Below are 19,246 nucleotides of genomic sequence, written 5' to 3'. Positions count from 1 at the left end.
CTCCAACATTCTTTGGTGTCCCATTAAAAGGATTCCATGTGCATTGTTCAGGTGGACATTTTATACCTTGAACCTTGAAACCCTCCCTTGCATTGTTCACATCAAGTTGTGTTTCAGATACAAACTGACTTTTATATTTTAGCACTCTATGCTGCTAAACAGATTCTCTTTTGGTGTTGAATCTGAAGTGATTGTCACACTGTTTCACCACTTATTTCAGGGGATTTTCCTTTACCAACATTGTTTTAAAAAAAATACAATATCTTTATTTTACACCAATGACCCACTCTAGTACTTATCATTACTGCATTTCACATTTTTATACAAATGAGTAAACATTCATGTAGAAAATTCTTCCAATTACAAAACTACACAAGCATGTTCCCAGCAGAACTCTGAGGTCAGGAAACCTGCTGCTTATGCTCCTAGGACTTGTCTTGTGAGTCGAGGAGACAGAGATTCCCTGTTGCGGCTCCCAAACTTTGGAATGATTTCCCACTCACTGTATGGATGACCTTGAACGATTTAAAATCTTTTTTAGAGAATCATCTTTTTAACTTTGAATTGAATTCAAGTTGTGCAGACGTATTAGGCTGGTTTCTTTAAGAGTTTTTATTTTCTTAGCTTTTTATTTTTTCAACTACTCTTGTTCTACTAGTTTTACATTATTGCTTATTTCATGTTTTTTTTATTTTTATTTCTATTTCATGGGCCTGTACAGCACTAATCACTTTGGGGGTTTAAAGCACTCTATAAATAAAGCTTGATTGATTGATAGAAAACTAGAGGAAATCAGACCCTCCACTTCACTGCTTAGATGCTGTTGATTCAAACTTTAATTTGAATAAACTTTTAAACTGCATATAAATGCAGTTGTTGTCACAGTGGTTTTATGTTTTCTGATTTTATCATTGTGTACTGTAAAGCTCTCTGGGAATTTGTATGTGTTGAAGGGTGAAGAAATAAAAATTGCTTAATTAAAAACCCCCATAAATCGTACATAACTTCAAAAAGCCACATTTTGAAAGTATGCAAGAAAATGCATAAACTGGCGTTTTCTTTCCTCTAAACTGGACATTTTTATGCTGGATAGGACAGATTCTCATAGATACAACTACACATGTGGTAGTTAAATTTGCATAAATTGACATTATTTGACATTGTAAATTTGACAAATGTCTTACTAGAAAGATGAATGCACACTCTTTTATGAAAAGCAAAATGACAAGCGTGCTTTTCAGAATTTTCTAGATTTACGTTTCTTGCCACATCCCACCACATTCTACTAAATAAAATATATTCCCCCGCAAGTTATTGTGAAACTATTAAATGTTTCACATGTCAAATTAACTGTTAAGGCAGTGCAAGTTTATTTAGATAGCACCATCCATACAGATACACATAGCAACACAAAGTTGGAAAGAATAGAATAAATTAACAAAAGCTTTTCAGCTTTGAAAAGCATTGCAGAAAAAGAAACACATGTTAAAATGCAAATTAAATCTTAATTTTCACACTCATCAATGGACAAACTGTTCACCTGTTAGACTTTGACTTAAAGCTGCAGCAAAGGAGCCAATACTCACGTTCAGTAAACAAGAATATTTATAAAAGTTCATTTATTTTAATAACTCAGTTCACTCTGTCATTGTGATGAAAACACATTTAGAATATTTAGATTATTACATCAGAGTAACAAAAAAACATTTTAATTCAGAAATGTTGGCTTACTAAAAAGTACGTTTAACGCCTGCTTAAAGGTCATTTTCCAAAGGTACTTTTAATCTGTCAAATGCGCTTCTTCGTGAATTTAAGCGTTTTAACCCCGCCCACCCCCGCTGACTTGACAAGCTTGTGCAAAGAGACAACCGGGAGAAGGTCGACAAATCGAGCCTATCCACGGATTTTTCAGGGCGAGGCGACGGTTGAGGACCGCAGTGGACATAGTTTGGCTGCAGGTCTGTTTTTATAAACGTTATGTTTTCATAGCTGTTCGTCGCATTACCCCCCTTGCTGTCAGTCTGAATGTCGGACATTGTTCGGGGACAGTTGTTTAGTGTGCTTGCTCTGCTGTCATTATTTCCCTGTAGTGCATGTTGGGAAGTCCTAACGTGGACACTATTTGGCAGAGGCGCCTCGTAAACACACAGACCCACTAGCTAGCTAACTGGCTGTTAGCTTGGAAAGTAATGTCAGCACCGCTAAACGTTTTGTAAAGTCCGGGAAAAAACGCGTTTCCCGTTTAGACTACAGTCACAGTTTGTTTTACCATTAAAATCCTATTCATTAGGAGTTACCCTCCCAAACTTCTAAATTGTTCCAAGTACATTTCTTTCTCTTGGACAGGACCTATTTAAACATGAGCTGATCTCTAAAGCCAAGGGTACTGTTAATGTCCTAGCTGTGTTTATAAAGGCCTCTGTCAAGGAGTGTTAGTTCTGCTGAAATGTATAGCCCTCTGTTTTGGAGGGCAGCATGTATATGCTGAATGCACTCAGTCCCTTTGAGGCTGAAGTCCATGTTTTTTTTTTTTGTTTTGTTATAAACATCCAGGCATTTTTTGCATGTTTTGTTAGGAAAAAGAGGGAAGTTTTAATTAAGCTCGTAGGGATAGCTATACTGCTGTGGTTATTGATCTAATTTCACGAAGGGAGAATGTGCTTATGTAATATGTTATTAAGAATTTAACTTATTTGCTGCACTACATTAACTAAAATACTGAATATACAAAACAAGAAGAGGCTTTTTTTGAAGTGTCAGCTGTCGATTTTGACTAATTCCAACTTTTCTTCTAATGATATAAGAGGACAAATGTACCATGTTCTTTGCTATAGGTAGTAGTTTTAAAACAAGTATAAAAATAAATGATTCAGATCTCTGGCCAATTAATTGGTGCCTCTCTCAAACTGACTGCAGGAATATTATATTTAAAAAATATATATATATATATATTCATTTTACATTTTGAAAGAAAAACATTAAAGTAAAGCTTTCTAAACTGAAGAAAATACACAATCTAGTGTTCAAACAACAACCTGACCACTAGAACATATTTTTTGTTTCAATCATGTGTACAGTTTGGTTTACAGTCATATATTATTTCACTGCCTTAAGCTTATTATCACTGTTTAGCAGATCCAAGAAGAACCAGTTTGCTTTTCACTGCAGACTCATGACAATGGAAATGAAAGGCGAACAGCAGGACGAAGATATTTCATTCAGCAACTCTGACACTAATGGTGAGGTCTTATCTTCATTTTATATTTTATTCTTGCATAATATAACCTGCCCCAAATAGTGTAGTCATTAGAAAGTATTCAGACCCCATCTGATCATACAGCCAGCATTAAATTTTCAGGTTTTTACTGACCAGTTAATTTGCTGAAGGATAAAAATATATTTATAAAAAAAAAGAACATTTCTGGCCAGAATAAGTTAGCATGTGGACATGTCAGATGGTTGAGAGTTTCTCTTGTCCAGGAAACTGCTGTTCTGTGGGCCCAGAGCAGATCTGCCAATGTTTTAATTCAGAAAGGGTGCATGTTGGTTCTGGATTGCACCGGGTTGAATTCGCCTGCTGAAATGAACTTGGTTTTGGTGGAATATGCTGTAGACTTAGCTCATTCCATTATTTTTTATAAATATTAATTTGGTTTATTATCGCAATTCCACTCTGAATCACGGGGCCATACAACCTAATTTCAGCCATGATTTTAACACCTTAAAGATATATTTTAAAGTAAAATAAAATAAAAGACAACCCGTTTGTGCATTATTTAGAAAGTTGCTGCACGGTTTGGATTTGACCTTGTCTTCTGTCTTAGGTAAACGTCCCGCTGAGGATATGGACGAGGAGCAGGCCTTCAAACGTTCACGCAACATTGACGAGATGGTGGAGCTGCGTGTTCTGCTACAGAGCAAAGTAACCAGAGAACATGTCGTGAGCCCTGCTATTTGTTGGACCACATTTTTTCTTCTTTTCCCTTGGTGATCAAACTGTTTTGCTTTTGCTTCACAGAATGCAGGAGCTGTTATTGGAAAGGGTGGCAAGAACATAAAAGCACTTCGCACAGACGTGAGTAAATTGATAAAAATGTCTTGATGTATATCTGCAAATAGAAAACTTTAGCTTGCTTTTTCTTCCTTTGGTGCAGATTTTGCACAAGTATTACAATGCCTTACAAAAGTATTGCCACATTTTGTAGCATGTGTTTTACTGGGATTTTATATGATAGACTAACACAAAAATCATGAAGTGGAAAGAAATCCTTAATAAAAAATTACATAAGTGGAAGGATAAATAATATTTAATAAAAATCAGGAGTGCATTTGTATTCAGCCGTCTTTACTTTGATACCCATAAATCCTGTGCAGCTGAGAATAGGGATAGTCCAGTTAAAGTTCAGACCTTAATCTAACTAAACATTTCTAGCAAGACTTGAAAATTAATGTTCAGACTTTGTCCATATTGTCTGAATGAGCTTGAACTATTTTGCAAACAAAATGGGCAAGAACCTCCATTTTCTAGATGTTGAAAGCTGGTAGAGACAGCCCCCAAGGGCTGGCAGCAAAAGTTGTCTCAAAGAGGCTGAATGCAAATCCACATAACACTTTTTCAGATCTGTATTTGCTTAAAATGTATTTAATTTTGCTTTCTCTTCACAGCTATGCACTACTCTGTGTTGTCTATCACATAAGGTCCTGATAAATATATTAAAATTTGTGGGTTTTAACATGACAAAACATGCAAAAGTCCCAGGGGTGACTGGGATGCTTTATTTACTCTTGAGTTATAAACATTGAAGAATAGATTAACACTCAAAAGTATTCTTTCCAAGTTTTAGCAACTGGGTTATTACAAAAAGCAGCTCAAAACATTTATGTCTGCTGGTTTTAATGATCTGTCATCAAGAACCATTATGCTGTGCTACAGCAAGAAAGACCAGAGGGTAGAGGTCGACCGATACGCGATTTGTTTATTGCTGATATCGTTAAATTTAACATTTCTGCCAGCCAATTTTGATACGTCATTTTGTGTCTATTTTCTTTCTCTTTTTTCATACCGCCCATTCTTAAAACATACATTTTTTTCAGCTATTTGTTTTACACAAGCCTTAAGGAGAACATAAATGGAGTTGACTTTGATTAGGACTTGCATAATGTGACTGAATGAATTAACGTATCAGTAACCGAAGCATATTCCCCTCCTCTCATCCAAACTACAAGCTGCATTTATGATATCCATTCATGATATCCATTGTCAGCATCACCTCCAGTCCATTCTAATCAGCTTTTTAACAATACGTTTCCCCGCCATCGTAAATAACAGCGAGTGTGTTGAGCGTGCAGCGGACGGAGCACAAGACTCGGTGTGCAAACACACTGTACACAACAGTAGTGTGTGTAGGGCTAACAGCGGCTGCATTGCCACACAGGAGAGGGGGGGCTCTGCTTTTTATACTTTCCTTGATCCAAAGCTGTGAACAGGTTCTTCTGTCGTTCCGCCGGTGATGGACACATGCAGGTAGCTACACAAACCATGATGTGTGCACCTTCGAGACCGATTGCTGATATTTTTAAAAACAGGAAAATATCAGCGGATTGATTGGCAGGCTGATATTATCGGTCAGCCTCTACCAGGGAGTCATTGTTGAACCGCTCTGCTAGCTTTTTGTTTTTTCCAATAATTAAAGCCAATTTTAATATCCCTTATTGCTAAAGGTATTTTTTTTAGGATACCCTACAGCTGATTTTTGCTTCACTGTTGTAAACTTGACTAATGTGGTCGTTCATACTGCCTGTTAAACTTATCTCTGTCCAGGTCACACTTCCTGTTCTCCTTCACTCTCACAGTTTCTCTCATATCACTTATGGGACAAAGTGTAGCGTGTGTTCAATTAAAACTGTATTCCTTCTCCCCCTCTTCCCTTCTCCTTTACTTGTTTTTGTTCTTACTTTTGGCCACCTTCCTCCGTTGCCCATGTACCGGATCGACATGCCCCTCCTGCGTTGCCCACCTTGACGTTGGCCCAACCTCCGCCCGCCCCTGATTGCTCGCCCATCTGACACTCCCGGTTGGCCCCGCCCATAAACTGTGCCCCTCCTTATTCGGGCACCTAACTTGACATGATGTGATTGAATGCCCCTGCCCAATGCCAACCTCCTCCACCACAACCACCACCACCTCCTCGGTCCATGCAGTACAATGCCAGTGTTTCAGTCCCAGACAGCAGTGGCCCAGAGCGGTATGTCCCACCAGTTATTGCCTCACTGCCTGATTAGAACAGTGAACCACTTGTTTTTGATAGCCTGCCTTCTGTTTCCATTTGAACATTTTTATATACATGACAGTTTACACCCAAACCCCCCACCCCTACACCACTCCCCCCACCCCTTTTTTATAAGACATGTATTGTTCCTTGATTTTTCTGTCCATTTTAAGCATCTCCTATTAAGTTGGACTTTCTGTCATTACAGTTAATCATGTGGAAAATGTTGGACAGCTTACTACAAAGTAGTGAGAAAGTTGTGAAAAGCAGGCATCTATTTTCCTTGCTCAGCCTTCTGTTACCTACCCCTGGTCCCTTCCCCTTGCCCCCAACCTCCCATTCTCCTGTGCCCCCACTCCCCACAGTGTTTTTACCATTACTGTCCCATGATCTCTGAAAGAGTGAGAGAGAGAGAAAGAGAGCTTGCTTTCCTGTGGAGGCTCCGTTCTTTCGCTCTGCCACTTCATTTATGTCTTTCGATTCCACTGTGCTGCATCCCCCTCTGTTGAACTTCTCTTAGATCAGATCTGGCTACCAAACCTGTCACTTGTCATATCACCCCTCCCCTCTCCAACCTGCTCTTCCTCTGTGCCTTAAAGCACTCTGTAACCCCACCCTCTGCTGTTTGATGTTTTCTACTGCCCACTTTGTCTTCACCTTAGCCCCCTACCCCCTGCCTCCACCCCACACTTTCCTTCCCTCCCAACCCTGTGGTCACAATGAAAAGGTGAGCTGGTGGTACAGTTGCTACTGTGTTTAAATTATTTTCTCTTTCCCCAACTTGCTGGTGGTGGTATGGTTATAGAAGTTTCTCACTCTTACACCCCTTACCCAAAATCTGTGTGTCCCCTTTTACGTAGTTTTGAGGGATGGTGACCTGGAACTCACCATCTTCTTAAAGCTTCTTTTACTTTTGAAATTAGTTATGGAGTCAATGCATGTCTACTGCTGTCAGTGTAGTGTTGGGGAAAAGTAAACAGTTTTGCAGATGCTACAGCGGTCCTAATTTGTCCTTGTTTAAAACCTTTCATTAGTCTGTTCAGAACTCTTTGTTGGACTGTTTCTCGTATATTTTAGGTCAGGTTTATCCCTCACTTCTTCCTTGTTTGTTTTGTAATTTCTTAATATATATATTTTTTTGCCCAAATTGGTCTCTGACAGGATCCTGAGTGTGAGTGCCAGTATCGATACTATCGGAGAGATTCTACTGAAAATCATACCAACATTAGAGGAGGTAAGATGTTTTGGCAGTGTTATGTATAAGCAAACAATTGTATCAATTAGCAATTGTTGATGATGCATGTTGAAGCAATTTTGGAGTAAAAAAAAATGTTTTAAACCTAAGTCTTTATGGATTTTAAAGGCTGCTCCAAATGTGTCCAAAGGATCATTCTCTTGGTACATTCAGTTTTCTGATTTAAAAAATTTTTTTTTATGGGAACTGCAGTAACATATCTTAAAGGACTTGATTTTATGTGGTAAACTAATCAAAATTCCACTTTTAATCCTTAGTCACACATGTATTTAACAAAGTTTGGGCTTCACTTTTGGTCCAGTCTTTTTAGTGTGTTTTTTTTCTTCATCAGGGGGCTACCATACTCATATTTGCAAATTATTTGTTTGCTCATCAACACTACTCGCCTTACAGTGACATGACAGATGCTTCCTCCTGTCCTGAGAAAGCTTTTACACTGAAAAAATAAAAATTTGGGCCCTAGAAAAGTACAGGTCCTTCTCAAAATATTAGCATATTGTGATAAAGTTAATTATTTTCCATAATGTCATGATGAAAATTTAACATTCATATATTATAGATTCATTGCACACTAACTGAAATATTTCAGGTCTTTTATTGTCTTAATATGGATGATTTTGGCATACAGCTCATGAAAACCCAAAATTCCTATCTCACAAAATTAGCATATTTCATCCGACCAATAAAAGAAAAGTGTTTTTAATACAAAAAACGTCAACCTTCAAATAATCATGTACAGTTATGCACTCAATACTTGGTCGGGAATCCTTTTGCAGGAATGACTGCTTCAATGCGGCGTGGCATGGAGGCAATCATTCTGTGGCACTGCTGAGGTCTTATGGAGGCCCAGGATGCTTCGATAGCGGCCTTTAGCTCATCCAGAGTGTTGGGTCTTGAGTCTCTCAACGTTCTCTTCACAATATCCCACAGATTCTCTATGGGGTTCAGGTCAGGAGAGTTGGCAGGCCAATTGAGCCCAGTGATACCATGGTCAGTAAACCATTCACCAGTGGTTTTGGCACTGTGAGCAGGTGCCAGGTCGTGCTGAAAAATGAAATCTTCATCTCCATAAAGCTTTTCAGCAGATGGAAGCATGAAGTGCTCCAAAATCTCCTGATAGCTAGCTGCATTGACCCTGCCCTTGATAAAACACAGTGGACCAACACCAGCAGCTGACACGGCACCCCAGACCATCACTGACTGTGGGTACTTGACACTGGACTTCTGGCATTTTGGCATTTCCTTCTCCCCAGTCTTCCTCCAGACTCTGGCACCTTGATTTCCGAATGACATGCAGAATTTGCTTTCATCCAAAAAAAGTACTTTGGACCACTGAGCAACAGTCCAGTGCTGCTTCTCTGTAGCCCAGGTCAGGCGCTTCTGCCGCTGTTTCTGGTTCAAAAGTGGCTTGACCTGGGGAATGCGGCACCTGTAGCCCATTTCCTGCACACGCCTGTGCACGGTGGCTCTGGATGTTTCTACTCCAGACTCAGTCCACTGCTTCCGCAGGTCCCCCAAGGTCTGGAATCGGCCCTTCTCCACAATCTTCCTCAGGGTCCGGTCACCTCTTCTCGTTGTGCAGCGTTTTCTGCCACACTTTTTCCTTCCCACAGACTTCCCACTGAGGTGCCTTGATACAGCACTCTGGGAACAGCCTATTCGTTCAGAAATTTCTTTCTGTGTCTTACCCTCTTGCTTGAGGGTGTCAATAGTGGCCTTCTGGACAGCAGTCAGGTCGGCAGTCTTACCCATGATTGGGGTTTTGAGTGATGAACCAGGCTGGGAGTTTTAAAGGCCTCAGGAATCTTTTGCAGGTGTTTAGAGTTAACTCGTTGATTCAGATGATTAGGTTCATAGCTCGTTTAGAGACCCTTTTAATGATATGCTAATTTTGTGAGATAGGAATTTTGGGTTTTCATGAGCTGTATGCCAAAATCATCCGTATTAAGACAATAAAAGACCTGAAATATTTTAGTTAGTGTGCAATGAATCTAAAATATATGAATGCTAAATTTTCATCATGACATTATGGAAAATAATGAACTTTATCACAATATGCTAATATTTTGAGAAGGACCTGTACCCCAATGCCGTTACCAGCCCATGTCCAGAACAGACAAAAACATAAAGTGGATTTCCTAACTTCACATTGTGTTCCTAACAATTTATTTTAAACATTTGCACTGAGTGAATGGATTCTTTGTTTAAGAATATTTTTCATAACTGCTACTCAAATAGAAGCTAATTTTCAAAATATTTGCAGAACAATCAAGAATGCAATGGGGTTCTTATATTTTTCTAGTATCAACATTACAGTGGGATTGATTTTGACTGCGAGCTTCGCCTGCTGATCCATCAGAGCTTGGCTGGTGGCATTATTGGAGTGAAAGGTGCCAAGATAAAGGAGCTAAGAGAGGTAGGACACACTATAGATTAGCCATTTTAATCTTCTGTACTAACAGCCGTGCAGTGAATAAAATGATAACTCTTAACTTTGGGAATGTGTTTGCCCTTTGTTTAGTACAATGGTCCTCCTACGAACTCCTCATTGGTCAGAATATGAATTTGAGTAAGTAAAGAAAAATACAAAAAAAACCCACTAAACTTTGTGTGTTTGTACTAGAACACTCAGACCACCATCAAGTTGTTCCAAGAGTGCTGTCCACACTCCACAGACAGGGTCGTCTTAGTGGGAGGAAAACCAGAACGTGTGGTTGAATGCATAAAAGTGATCCTGGAGCTAGTATCCGAGGTAAATTTACCCTCTCAATTACTATTTACACTCTAAACATACTTTATACTGACATATCTGATGCAGTCCCATGACTTTACGTTGAAAATGTTTATTAAGAATGCTGTTTACTGAAGCATTGATTAATAATGGCATCTTTTCACCTTAACTTTTCTTCAATTTGCAGGCACCGATTAAAGGTCGTACTCAGCCTTATGACCCTAACTTCTATGATGAGACATATGACTATGGTGGCTTTACCATGTTATTTGAGGATAGGGGCCGGCGACCCATGGGTGGATTTCCCATCCGTGTACGTGGCAGTTTTGATCGCCTGCCCCCTTTACGTGGCAGCAGACCTTTGCCTCCCACCAGAAGGGACTATGATGACATGAGCCCTCGCCGAGGTCCTCCACCGCCACTTGGCAGAGGAGGAAGAGGAGGGAGTCGAGCACGTAACCTGCCTCTTCCCCCACCACCGCCGCCAAGAGGAGGGTGAGGAACCAATCTGTTTGGTAACTTGACTGGTTTTGGCAGTTATTACAGCACTTAATCATTTCATGCATGAAAAGTTTGTTTTGAGAAACTGAAAGACTAGGTCTTTTTTTGTTTTGGTAACCAACAACATGAACCAAACTGTGGCTTTTTGTTTTAAATTAATTTTTTTATTTGTTCCATATTGTTTGCAGTGGAGACAGGTTTTCACATGGCAGCTATCATGGCAGCATGGATGACAGACCAAGGTGAGCAGACCAAGGGACCACTCTGCAAATATAAAAAAAATTGTGAACTTTTTTATTTATTGTTGAAAACTTCTCAAAAATTGTAAAAGAAATCTGGCAATTCATAGTGGGTGCGATGTTCCCGTGCACTGTGATTCTCTACAGATATTCAGTAATACAGCAAAGGGAGGATCAGACATTTACTGGAAAATACATTTATAAGCGATGCAGTGATGTGCATCAGTGCTGCCTCTCTGGCTGTGAAAAAAACCACAGCCAGAACCGATTTAGAACCGGTTAAAAGGGGGCTATAGCACATGGTTGTGATCTAGCGTAGGAGCATTTCGGTGGAAAAACCCTATGGTGGGCACTGCATTAACAACTTTGGTTTTTTGTTGTCTTTTGTAGTGAAAGACGAAGCAGAGGAGACCGCTATGACAGCATGGTGAGTGTAATCAGCTTTAAGGTTCACTTGCTTCTGTTGCCTCAAAGTCTTTGGTTGTGATTTTAGATGATGATTGTATTTCCTTTTCTGAGTGTAGTACAGCACTGTGGCTCTGATATGGCTGCCTTTTTTTCCTCCCCACTGTGGATGCACACTCATGTAGACCTGTTGTTGCCTGGCAACAGTTGTCTCCGTGGTTACCACGGAGCAACTGAGTAGCAGTCCAGAGATCTACCAGGCGAGCAATTGAACCAGAGCAGTTCTTGAAGTGATTCCCTGCAGGTTTTAGCTGCAAGCAAAAGAGGGCAGAAGAATACTTTCTGACCATAAAAAGGCATAACTCATGAGATTTAAATACTATTAAAGAAAAGTAAAAATGCCTCCTATTATATCAGTAGCAGTACAGGCTCTAAGGTGTGGATTAAGATGAAATATAGATTAGTGCTAGTTGCATGTTAATCTGAGAGATTAAATAGCTTGTTTGTTGTCTTAAAAACACAAGCCTATTACTTTCGTTTTTAAATTTTCAAGTTTATGTCCTGATGTATGAGTTACAATCATTGTGTGCATTACGGTGTATGCATTTGTGAGCGTTGAAAACTTTAAAGGTATCCTAAAGAAGCTTTTACGTTATTCACTTTTTCTTTTTATTTGTTTGCAAATCTGAGGGTTGCTTTTATTGGACATACTTGTTTGTATATGGTTTCTATATTCATTTGCAAAGTATCAGATTTGTAACAATGATGTTCTTGGACAATAAGATTCAAGGTAAAATTGATATAAAAGAAATGGCACAATGGGCCGTTTGAGGCATCAGTTGTTTTGCAATGTAATGCATTTGTGTATTGCATTTATAGTTTGTTGCTAAAAGTTTAAAAAGTGTTTTAATTCCCTGTTAAAGTATTTAAATTTTGTCATTTTCTCTCCCCTCTCATGTGATCCTGAAATGCAGAGTGGAGGTGGATATGGTAAGTTCTGATATTCATGTTAATCCCACTCAGTTTATTTAATCAATCGTAAATATTGGTTTTTTTACACACTCTGGCCTCAAAATGGCTAGAGAGTGTTATTTGGCCCCACACATTTACACACTTCCTGTATAATCAAATCAAACCTAGAAAAAAACCCCAGTCTGTTTTATTGGTCTGCTCTAGTGGCCTCTAATATTATTATACATCACAGAGAGCTCAGGAAACCATGAATGGTTAAAGTTTAACAAATAGTGAATAAGAATATCTACAAAACAGTTTTATAGGTATTTGAACCAAATACTACACCATTAATGTATTTTGTTAAGCGGTTATATAAAATTATTCATACCCCTGGTAGATTTACATTTAAAATGATTTTCGTTAAACCAAGAAGTTTGTCCCTGATTGGAAATGACACGGGCATTGCTAAAAAGATGATAAAACGATGTAAACTTGATGTGAAGTTGAAACAAATGTATTTACAATTTATTCAAGAATAACATTCCAATGATTATATCCTTCTCAATAATCGGTGGAAAAAAATTTGATTGACATTTTAGATGTCAAAACCCTATTCTAATAGCTGACCAACCTTTATCATGTTATTTGGTGGTTTATCTTTGGAGATTAGCTCAACTCTTTGAGGTTAGAAGGCCTCCTTCCCATCACCCTAATCTTTAGCTTCCTTCACAGATTCAGTTTTAAGTCGGGACTCTGGCCTGGCCTGGCCTTTCCAAAATGACTATATTACTTCCAGTCAGAAGAAACATGTTGGTCAAATTAAAAGATTACATTAATTTTGGACTTAATTGTACTTTCATCTGTTTGAATGCTTGGTCTCCATTTGTCAGGGCTGTTATTGTGATCCCCATGGAGTTTGTTACAGACATGGCTGGAGCAATAACGAAACACACTAACAAAAAACATTTATGAACCGACTGGGTTTTAAGTTTACATTTATTTATTACTTAGGAGTGGGTATTGCAGATCTGTAGATCTGTGCATTCGGTCTCTTCTAGCCTTGCATTTGATCTGCCTCAGAAGCCCGAACCCAGATCCATGTTCTTTTTATTGATGAAAAGGTTTTGTCATTGACTAAAACTGTGACAAGACAAAACCTGAATAAAAACTTATGCAGAATGACTACAATGATTATGGAAAAAGATGAGACATTTTTTGAGGACAAATATAAACAAGACAAAAATATTGAAAGGTGGATGAAAGAGGTTGGACAGAATGCTCTTCTATGGACATAGTGTTCAAGTGGGAAGAGAGCAAGAGAGGAATAGATAGTTAGGTTGTTTAAAATAACAAAATTACATTGGTGTGTTTATTGCAAAACATGTTTTAATCCTGTTTACCTAAGTGTCAAATTATTTGCTTGAAAATGTAAGCAGCCCCAAAAATGCATTCCTACTTCACTTAATTTTTTAGTGTGCTGAAATGGAGGTAAGATTAGTGGACCACAACTAAAAGGACTACAGACTAAACTAAACTAGATTTTAAGACTATTAAAATGTACTGTCCCATCTGAGTTTAGTATGGGATTTGCTAATTCTTATGTTAACTTCTATTAACTTGTATTTCTCAATGTTATACATTCAAACACTAAAAAAAACCCCCAAAAAACATGTTCATAACACATAATATATGTTCACTATTCTGGCAGCCATATTGGATATTCAACTTGGAGCTTCTCGATAACCTCCAATTTTTAAGTTTGGAATTCCAACTACTGGAGTCATTCCTGTCGTTTTTCCTGTCGTCCAACTAAGAACTTGGAAAATCCAACCCCCTAGTAAAAACTGAATCCAGCAATACCAGCTTTTGATATGTCGCAGATTATTACTGTCTGCAAACATCATCTATGCACCAAGCCACTGAACACAAGCTAATGAGCGAACAACACGAGGGAGTGGCAGTCATAAGACTGAAGCTGGGAATCACAGACATGTCTTTCTCGTTTCTTCTGAAGTGTGTCCTTACATGATTGTAAACATCTGTTCCAGTACGGCATTTAAATCCCACTCTGTTCAACTGAGAATGATCCCATAGCAGAGGGAGGAAATCCTCCATTTATCAGTTTTTTCTTATGAAGTTACTTAACATTGTCTGTGAGGCAGTTATCTGCCTGCGGGCGAACTGGGTTTCTAAGTGCTATTTTAAAAAAACAAAAACAAAAATAAGACTTGTGACTTGGCAGTGAGAATGTAATTAATGGATATGAGCCTAAGTATCAGGATTAGACCTTTCATACAATGAACATTTTTGTTGGTATTTTGACTTTAATAAACTCCAAAATGTAACAAACAAGATTTCAATATTAGAAATGTTTTACTAATGCAGAGAATTAACAGTGTGCAAAACTAAATGGCTTTTGGAAAGCAATGATTTGGTTTAAATTTATTTGGAAAGATTTCTAGTTTAAAAACACCGTCCTGTTAATGGGTGTTTGTATACACTGTGCTGGGTGTGGAAGTTCAAAAGTTGCTTTTTACAATTTGCTATTTGGTTCATCTTAGTTTTCTTTATTATTCAGGCTTCTCTAGAAAGGGTGTAAGAAAACCGGTTTTACCTGTTGTTTTTTTACACCATCACTACTTCCTCTTGTCATTTATCTTTCAATGTAACCGCAAAACATAGCACAGCTGGTTGATTTCCTGGGAACTGTTTTGGACAAACAGTTTGTTTGAGGGGGGAAAACAGCAGAATAAAAAACTGGTGCTGGGTTAGTTAAAACCCTTCTGGATACCTCATTAGTCACTATTGCCTTAATAAATGCTGTTTTACTTTTCAGATATGTTGTTTTAGTTATACTGCTGAACAGTTTCTTCATCAGCTTACTATAATGAAACTGTTAATGGGATAAACCCAAAAGAATTGTTTCTGTAAGGAAAATTGGCTTTTGAAAGAAATAAGGAACAAACTTCTGGCAGTTTTCCTCAGGCTCAGAAGCTATACCGAAATTTCTTATGTTGTGTTACTAACATTGCGATTTATGTTTTATTTTTCAGTCTTTTATGTCAAGGAAAATGTTTTTTATTTAAAACATTACCATCGCTGGTGTTGTGACCATTCTGGCAATATGGCTTGCTTGCCGTCACATGATCTATTTCCTTTCCTCTCCCTGTGGTATACTTTCATTTTTCACTTTCTTGTTGCCTTTTTAATGTTATTTTATTTATTTATTTTTTTCTCCAAAGACAACAATTCTTCTTGGGATCGCTTTCCATCTGGTGAGTTGGGATGGATCGTTAACTGTTCCAGAGTTTTGTTTCCTAACCTGAAGGGATTGCTTGTTCTGGTTGAAAGCGTCGGTTAAAGAAAGATTCCCTACAAAGGTCCTTTACTCTGTCCCTAGGCGGCAGAGGGTCGTACGGTGACATCGGAGGCCCAGTCATCACAACTCAAGTCACCATCCCAAAAGATGTAAGTAAAACATGATTATTGTAGGCAACAGACACACAAATTAAATGCTTTTGGCGCCCCTAAATCCACTTTCCTTTTTGCTGGTGTGCAGCTGGCGGGCTCCATCATCGGGAAGGGCGGCCAGAGAATCAAACAGATCCGCCACGAGTCAGGGGCATCCATCAAGATTGATGAACCACTAGAGGGCTCTGAGGACCGCATCATCACCATCACGGGGACACAGGACCAGATCCAGAATGCCCAGTACTTACTGCAGAACAGGCATGTGATTTCAGACGAAACGACATCATCACACTGCAGCCTAGATGCTGTTTATGCTGCTCATGTAGAACCAGACAAGCAAATAATTTTTTTAATCAGTTTAATTAATGAGCTATATCTTGTTTTTTTTACAAAGACATTAAGAAAGAGGCATAGGCTAATGGTTTTTACTGGTCATAGCTGTTTTGGTTGGGAATTATTAAAGAATCAGAGATTGGAGATTTTATATTTGTTTGGAATATTGACCTTTTTCAAACAATAATTACTTATTGGTTCAAACTATTTCAATGTGAGAAAGACAGTTACTAATTATAAAGTACCCTTAAGACATAATTTTTTGGCATGAAATGTCCAAAATGTATCGGTTGAGTCAGTTATTAGGAGATTACTTGATAGTATAGGTGTGTGTCTCCACTTCCTTTCCTCCTCATTACTCCATGATTGAGGAAGTCTGAGTTTGTGTGTCAGTTCCAGCAGACAGGATTTATTTCCAGCCTTGACCTTGGTATTCTTATTACAACTCGATCTGAACGCGAAGGATGTCCTGCATTTTGGAGCATCCAGTATTTACAGCTGCTCTCCCCTGACTTGTTGTGCTCCTGCTGACATAAATATTCTTCATGTTTTAGATAACTTTTTCTTTTATTTTTCTTGTTTCAGTGTGAGGCAGTACTCCGGTCGGTTCTTCTAGAGGGAGAGAGAGAGAGTGAAGCCATGCTGCCATATTGTTTGCTCACTCTATTCAGAGCCAACATTCCTCTGCTTTGGGTAGAAGTGTCCCTTCCCTTTAACCGTCTCCAACTACAACAACCGTTGTGTACGGCAGGTTTTATTTAGAAGCCTGAAAAATCCATAATTCAGTGCTGGTGTGTATTTTTTATTAATTTTTGTATTTTATCTCCTGCTGTATGGCTCATCTGTGTGATTAGGTTTGTTGTTGTTGAACCGGCCCTAGGCCTTATCTTCCGTGTTTCAGTACAGCCAGCAGAATGTACTTTTCATTCTGTTCTTGTTGTTTGAAAGACATTTTTGTTGTCACCTTTGAATTTTAAGAGCATTTTTTCAAACAAACATGAATAGTTCTTAAATGGTTGGAAAATATTAGAAAACAAATATTAGAATAAAGTGAAATACCTTTTTATTTCACAGTTTTCATCACTCATCTCCATATGTAAAAAGTGTTTTTTTTTTTTTTTTTATGGTCTTTTATATTGAGGGACATGGGGAGAACATTTATTTTGGAGCAGAGGGAAATCATTTGTAATCTCAATGGTTAAGAGTGTGTGGGGCCTTTCTTATGTGTAAGCACCGATGTAAGACTCTGAGTTAGTTGTTGACATAAGCTAGACAGTTTGTTATACTCCCCACCACTCCCACATACTAGGCGTGGGCTGGTATGCGATTCTTAATGATAAGGTTTAAAAAGAATATATGTGATCTGATCTAATTTAACAGCTTTTATTTAAAACAGAAGAGCATTTTCTGCTAAAATACACTGACTATCACAATTGTTTTCACAGACATTTTAATAAACATGAGCATAATATTTTAAAACTTACCTCTAGATTTTGTAATTTTGACTGTTTATTGCTACCTGAAATATTTCTATCCAGCCGAATTTTGTCTTTCTTGTAAGCAAGGGTAAAGTGCAGTAGCCTTCTGTCAGCCAGCTTACCGGAAGTGTGCAACAACAGGTGGGGGAGGGGTCGCGCTCCATGCAGTCAGATAAATCTCCAGTCAAACATGGTACCAGTTACCAGCCAGGCCTAATGAAACAAATGTGAAAATGACTTGATATGCGATTGGTCTGTTGCTGGGAAGGTTAACACTGTTGCTGCCTTTACTTTTTTAGCACAACAGTTCAGTCCAATATTTTTCGTAATGACGAATTTTCCAAACATGTCTTTTTGTCTGAAGGCGACATAAATGTGCAAATGTTTAAGGCAAAAAAGGAAAGAAAAACAATTTTGTAAATTTACTTTTATTTGAAAGACAACTCTACAGTATATATTAGGTTAAAACCTGGAGTTTTATGACTTTTCATTTGATTCCAACTGTGTGATACTTTCTTTTAAAAGTGCCAAAAACAAAGATTTACTAATTTTCCTGTTTTTTATGGTGGCCCTATTGTGCCAAACATGAAAACATAACCAGATGTACCTTTAAATCGTATTAATGCTATTGAAACCACGGTGTTTTAAAATATAAGAGAATATTATTTAAAAAAAAAAAAAAAAAAGTTGAAGAACGTAACTGTGGAAAATAACTACAATTAAAAGAGGGCATGCTTGTGTAGGAGCCTGGCTATTTTGCTTGTTTTCCATTTTGTACCCTTGCATTTTTGGTCGTTTTGTACCAGAATTTCAGGCATGAACTGCTTGAAATTTCATACCAACCTTGCATCATTTCATACACGGTTTGGCCACTGAAGATTTCTATAACGCTGTCTGTTTACTTTAAGTAAATGTGGTTTTATGTCTGCAGTCAATAAGATGTACCAGCAGAAGGTCATGGAGTAATTCTAGTTTGATCAGGGATTAGAATCTGTCATACTTAATTGGAGTCCACTGGGGTCAGAACCAAAATGGGATGTAAAATAAAATAACGTGCAAATTATAAGTGCGATTTGATTATTTTCAAGACTATCTCTGTAATTTACAAACTCAAACACAGGGCTTCTGTTCATGGGTATGGAATGGAAGTACAAACTGGCAAAAGACAAATTGATCTAGAGCTAAATATATGTGTGTTTTCTGAATAAAGAGTTATATTTTGAATCTGTTTTTACTGTAAAATATCTTCTGGATCAATTTCCATTACTATTGGATTTATTTTCTGCCAATTACCAGGGATGGATTTGCTGAATTATAGCCTCAGTGTCAAATCTGTTCATGCTTTTAATTTTGAAAAAATAGAAAATCTTTTTTTTTTTTCTTTGAAATTATCTATGAAGATGCTGTTCTGTGTGGGACGGGTGCAGCTAAAAGTGGTGAAATTCTGAATTTGATCTCAGATATTTGTAGTAATTGCAGGTGTTTAGTAAATAAAGTCTCTGTCACTGCTCTGAGTCTCTGTTTTTGTTTTCTTTGGAGGAGTACAGTTGATGTATGCAGCTGATGCATTATGATAAAAGGTTAAGTGTCAGCCTGTTCTGTTAAGTGCA

General features: G+C 38.0%; 1 protein-coding gene across 4 annotated transcripts; it reads left to right on the top strand.

Annotated features, from left to right (window-relative positions):
* The first annotated feature begins 1,841 nt into the window (after nucleotides 1-1,841).
* hnrpkl (heterogeneous nuclear ribonucleoprotein K, like) lies at nucleotides 1,842-19,145 on the top strand. 4 transcript variants are annotated; one of them, XM_047372399.1, is made up of 16 exons: nucleotides 1,842-1,958; nucleotides 3,136-3,239; nucleotides 3,825-3,922; nucleotides 4,019-4,075; nucleotides 6,202-6,245; nucleotides 7,431-7,503; nucleotides 9,827-9,940; nucleotides 10,148-10,276; nucleotides 10,443-10,750; nucleotides 10,945-10,998; nucleotides 11,386-11,422; nucleotides 12,375-12,390; nucleotides 15,597-15,629; nucleotides 15,755-15,822; nucleotides 15,914-16,083; nucleotides 16,744-19,145. In XM_047372399.1, exons 2-16 carry the CDS (start codon nucleotides 3,173-3,175, stop codon nucleotides 16,772-16,774), a joined length of 1,299 nt encoding a protein of 432 aa, XP_047228355.1. In that variant the 5' UTR covers nucleotides 1,842-1,958; nucleotides 3,136-3,172; the 3' UTR covers nucleotides 16,775-19,145. The 4 variants fall into 4 exon arrangements, with proteins under 4 accessions (XP_047228355.1, XP_047228358.1, XP_047228357.1 ...); XM_047372401.1 differs by having other exon boundaries at nucleotides 1,853-1,958; nucleotides 3,169-3,239; XM_047372400.1 differs by having other exon boundaries at nucleotides 1,865-1,958; nucleotides 3,133-3,239.
* The last annotated feature ends 101 nt before the right edge of the window (nucleotides 19,146-19,246 follow it).

Source organism: Girardinichthys multiradiatus, chromosome 8 (assembly GCF_021462225.1).
Source record: "Girardinichthys multiradiatus isolate DD_20200921_A chromosome 8, DD_fGirMul_XY1, whole genome shotgun sequence".
Lineage (NCBI taxonomy): Eukaryota > Metazoa > Chordata > Actinopteri > Cyprinodontiformes > Goodeidae > Girardinichthys > Girardinichthys multiradiatus.
This window is presented reverse-complemented; position numbering and strand designations above follow the sequence as displayed.

Excerpts from the sequence above, each read along its gene's own strand:
- hnrpkl (XM_047372399.1), top strand. The coding sequence starts at position 3,173 with ATGACAATGGAAATGAAAGGCGAACAGCAGGACGAAGATATTTCATTC. Across the intron at positions 3,923-4,018 it reads GTGTTCTGCTACAGAGCAAA|AATGCAGGAGCTGTTATTGG; the intron begins GTAACCAGAGAA and ends TTTGCTTCACAG. Across the intron at positions 16,084-16,743 it reads CAGTACTTACTGCAGAACAG|TGTGAGGCAGTACTCCGGTC; the intron begins GCATGTGATTTC and ends TTCTTGTTTCAG.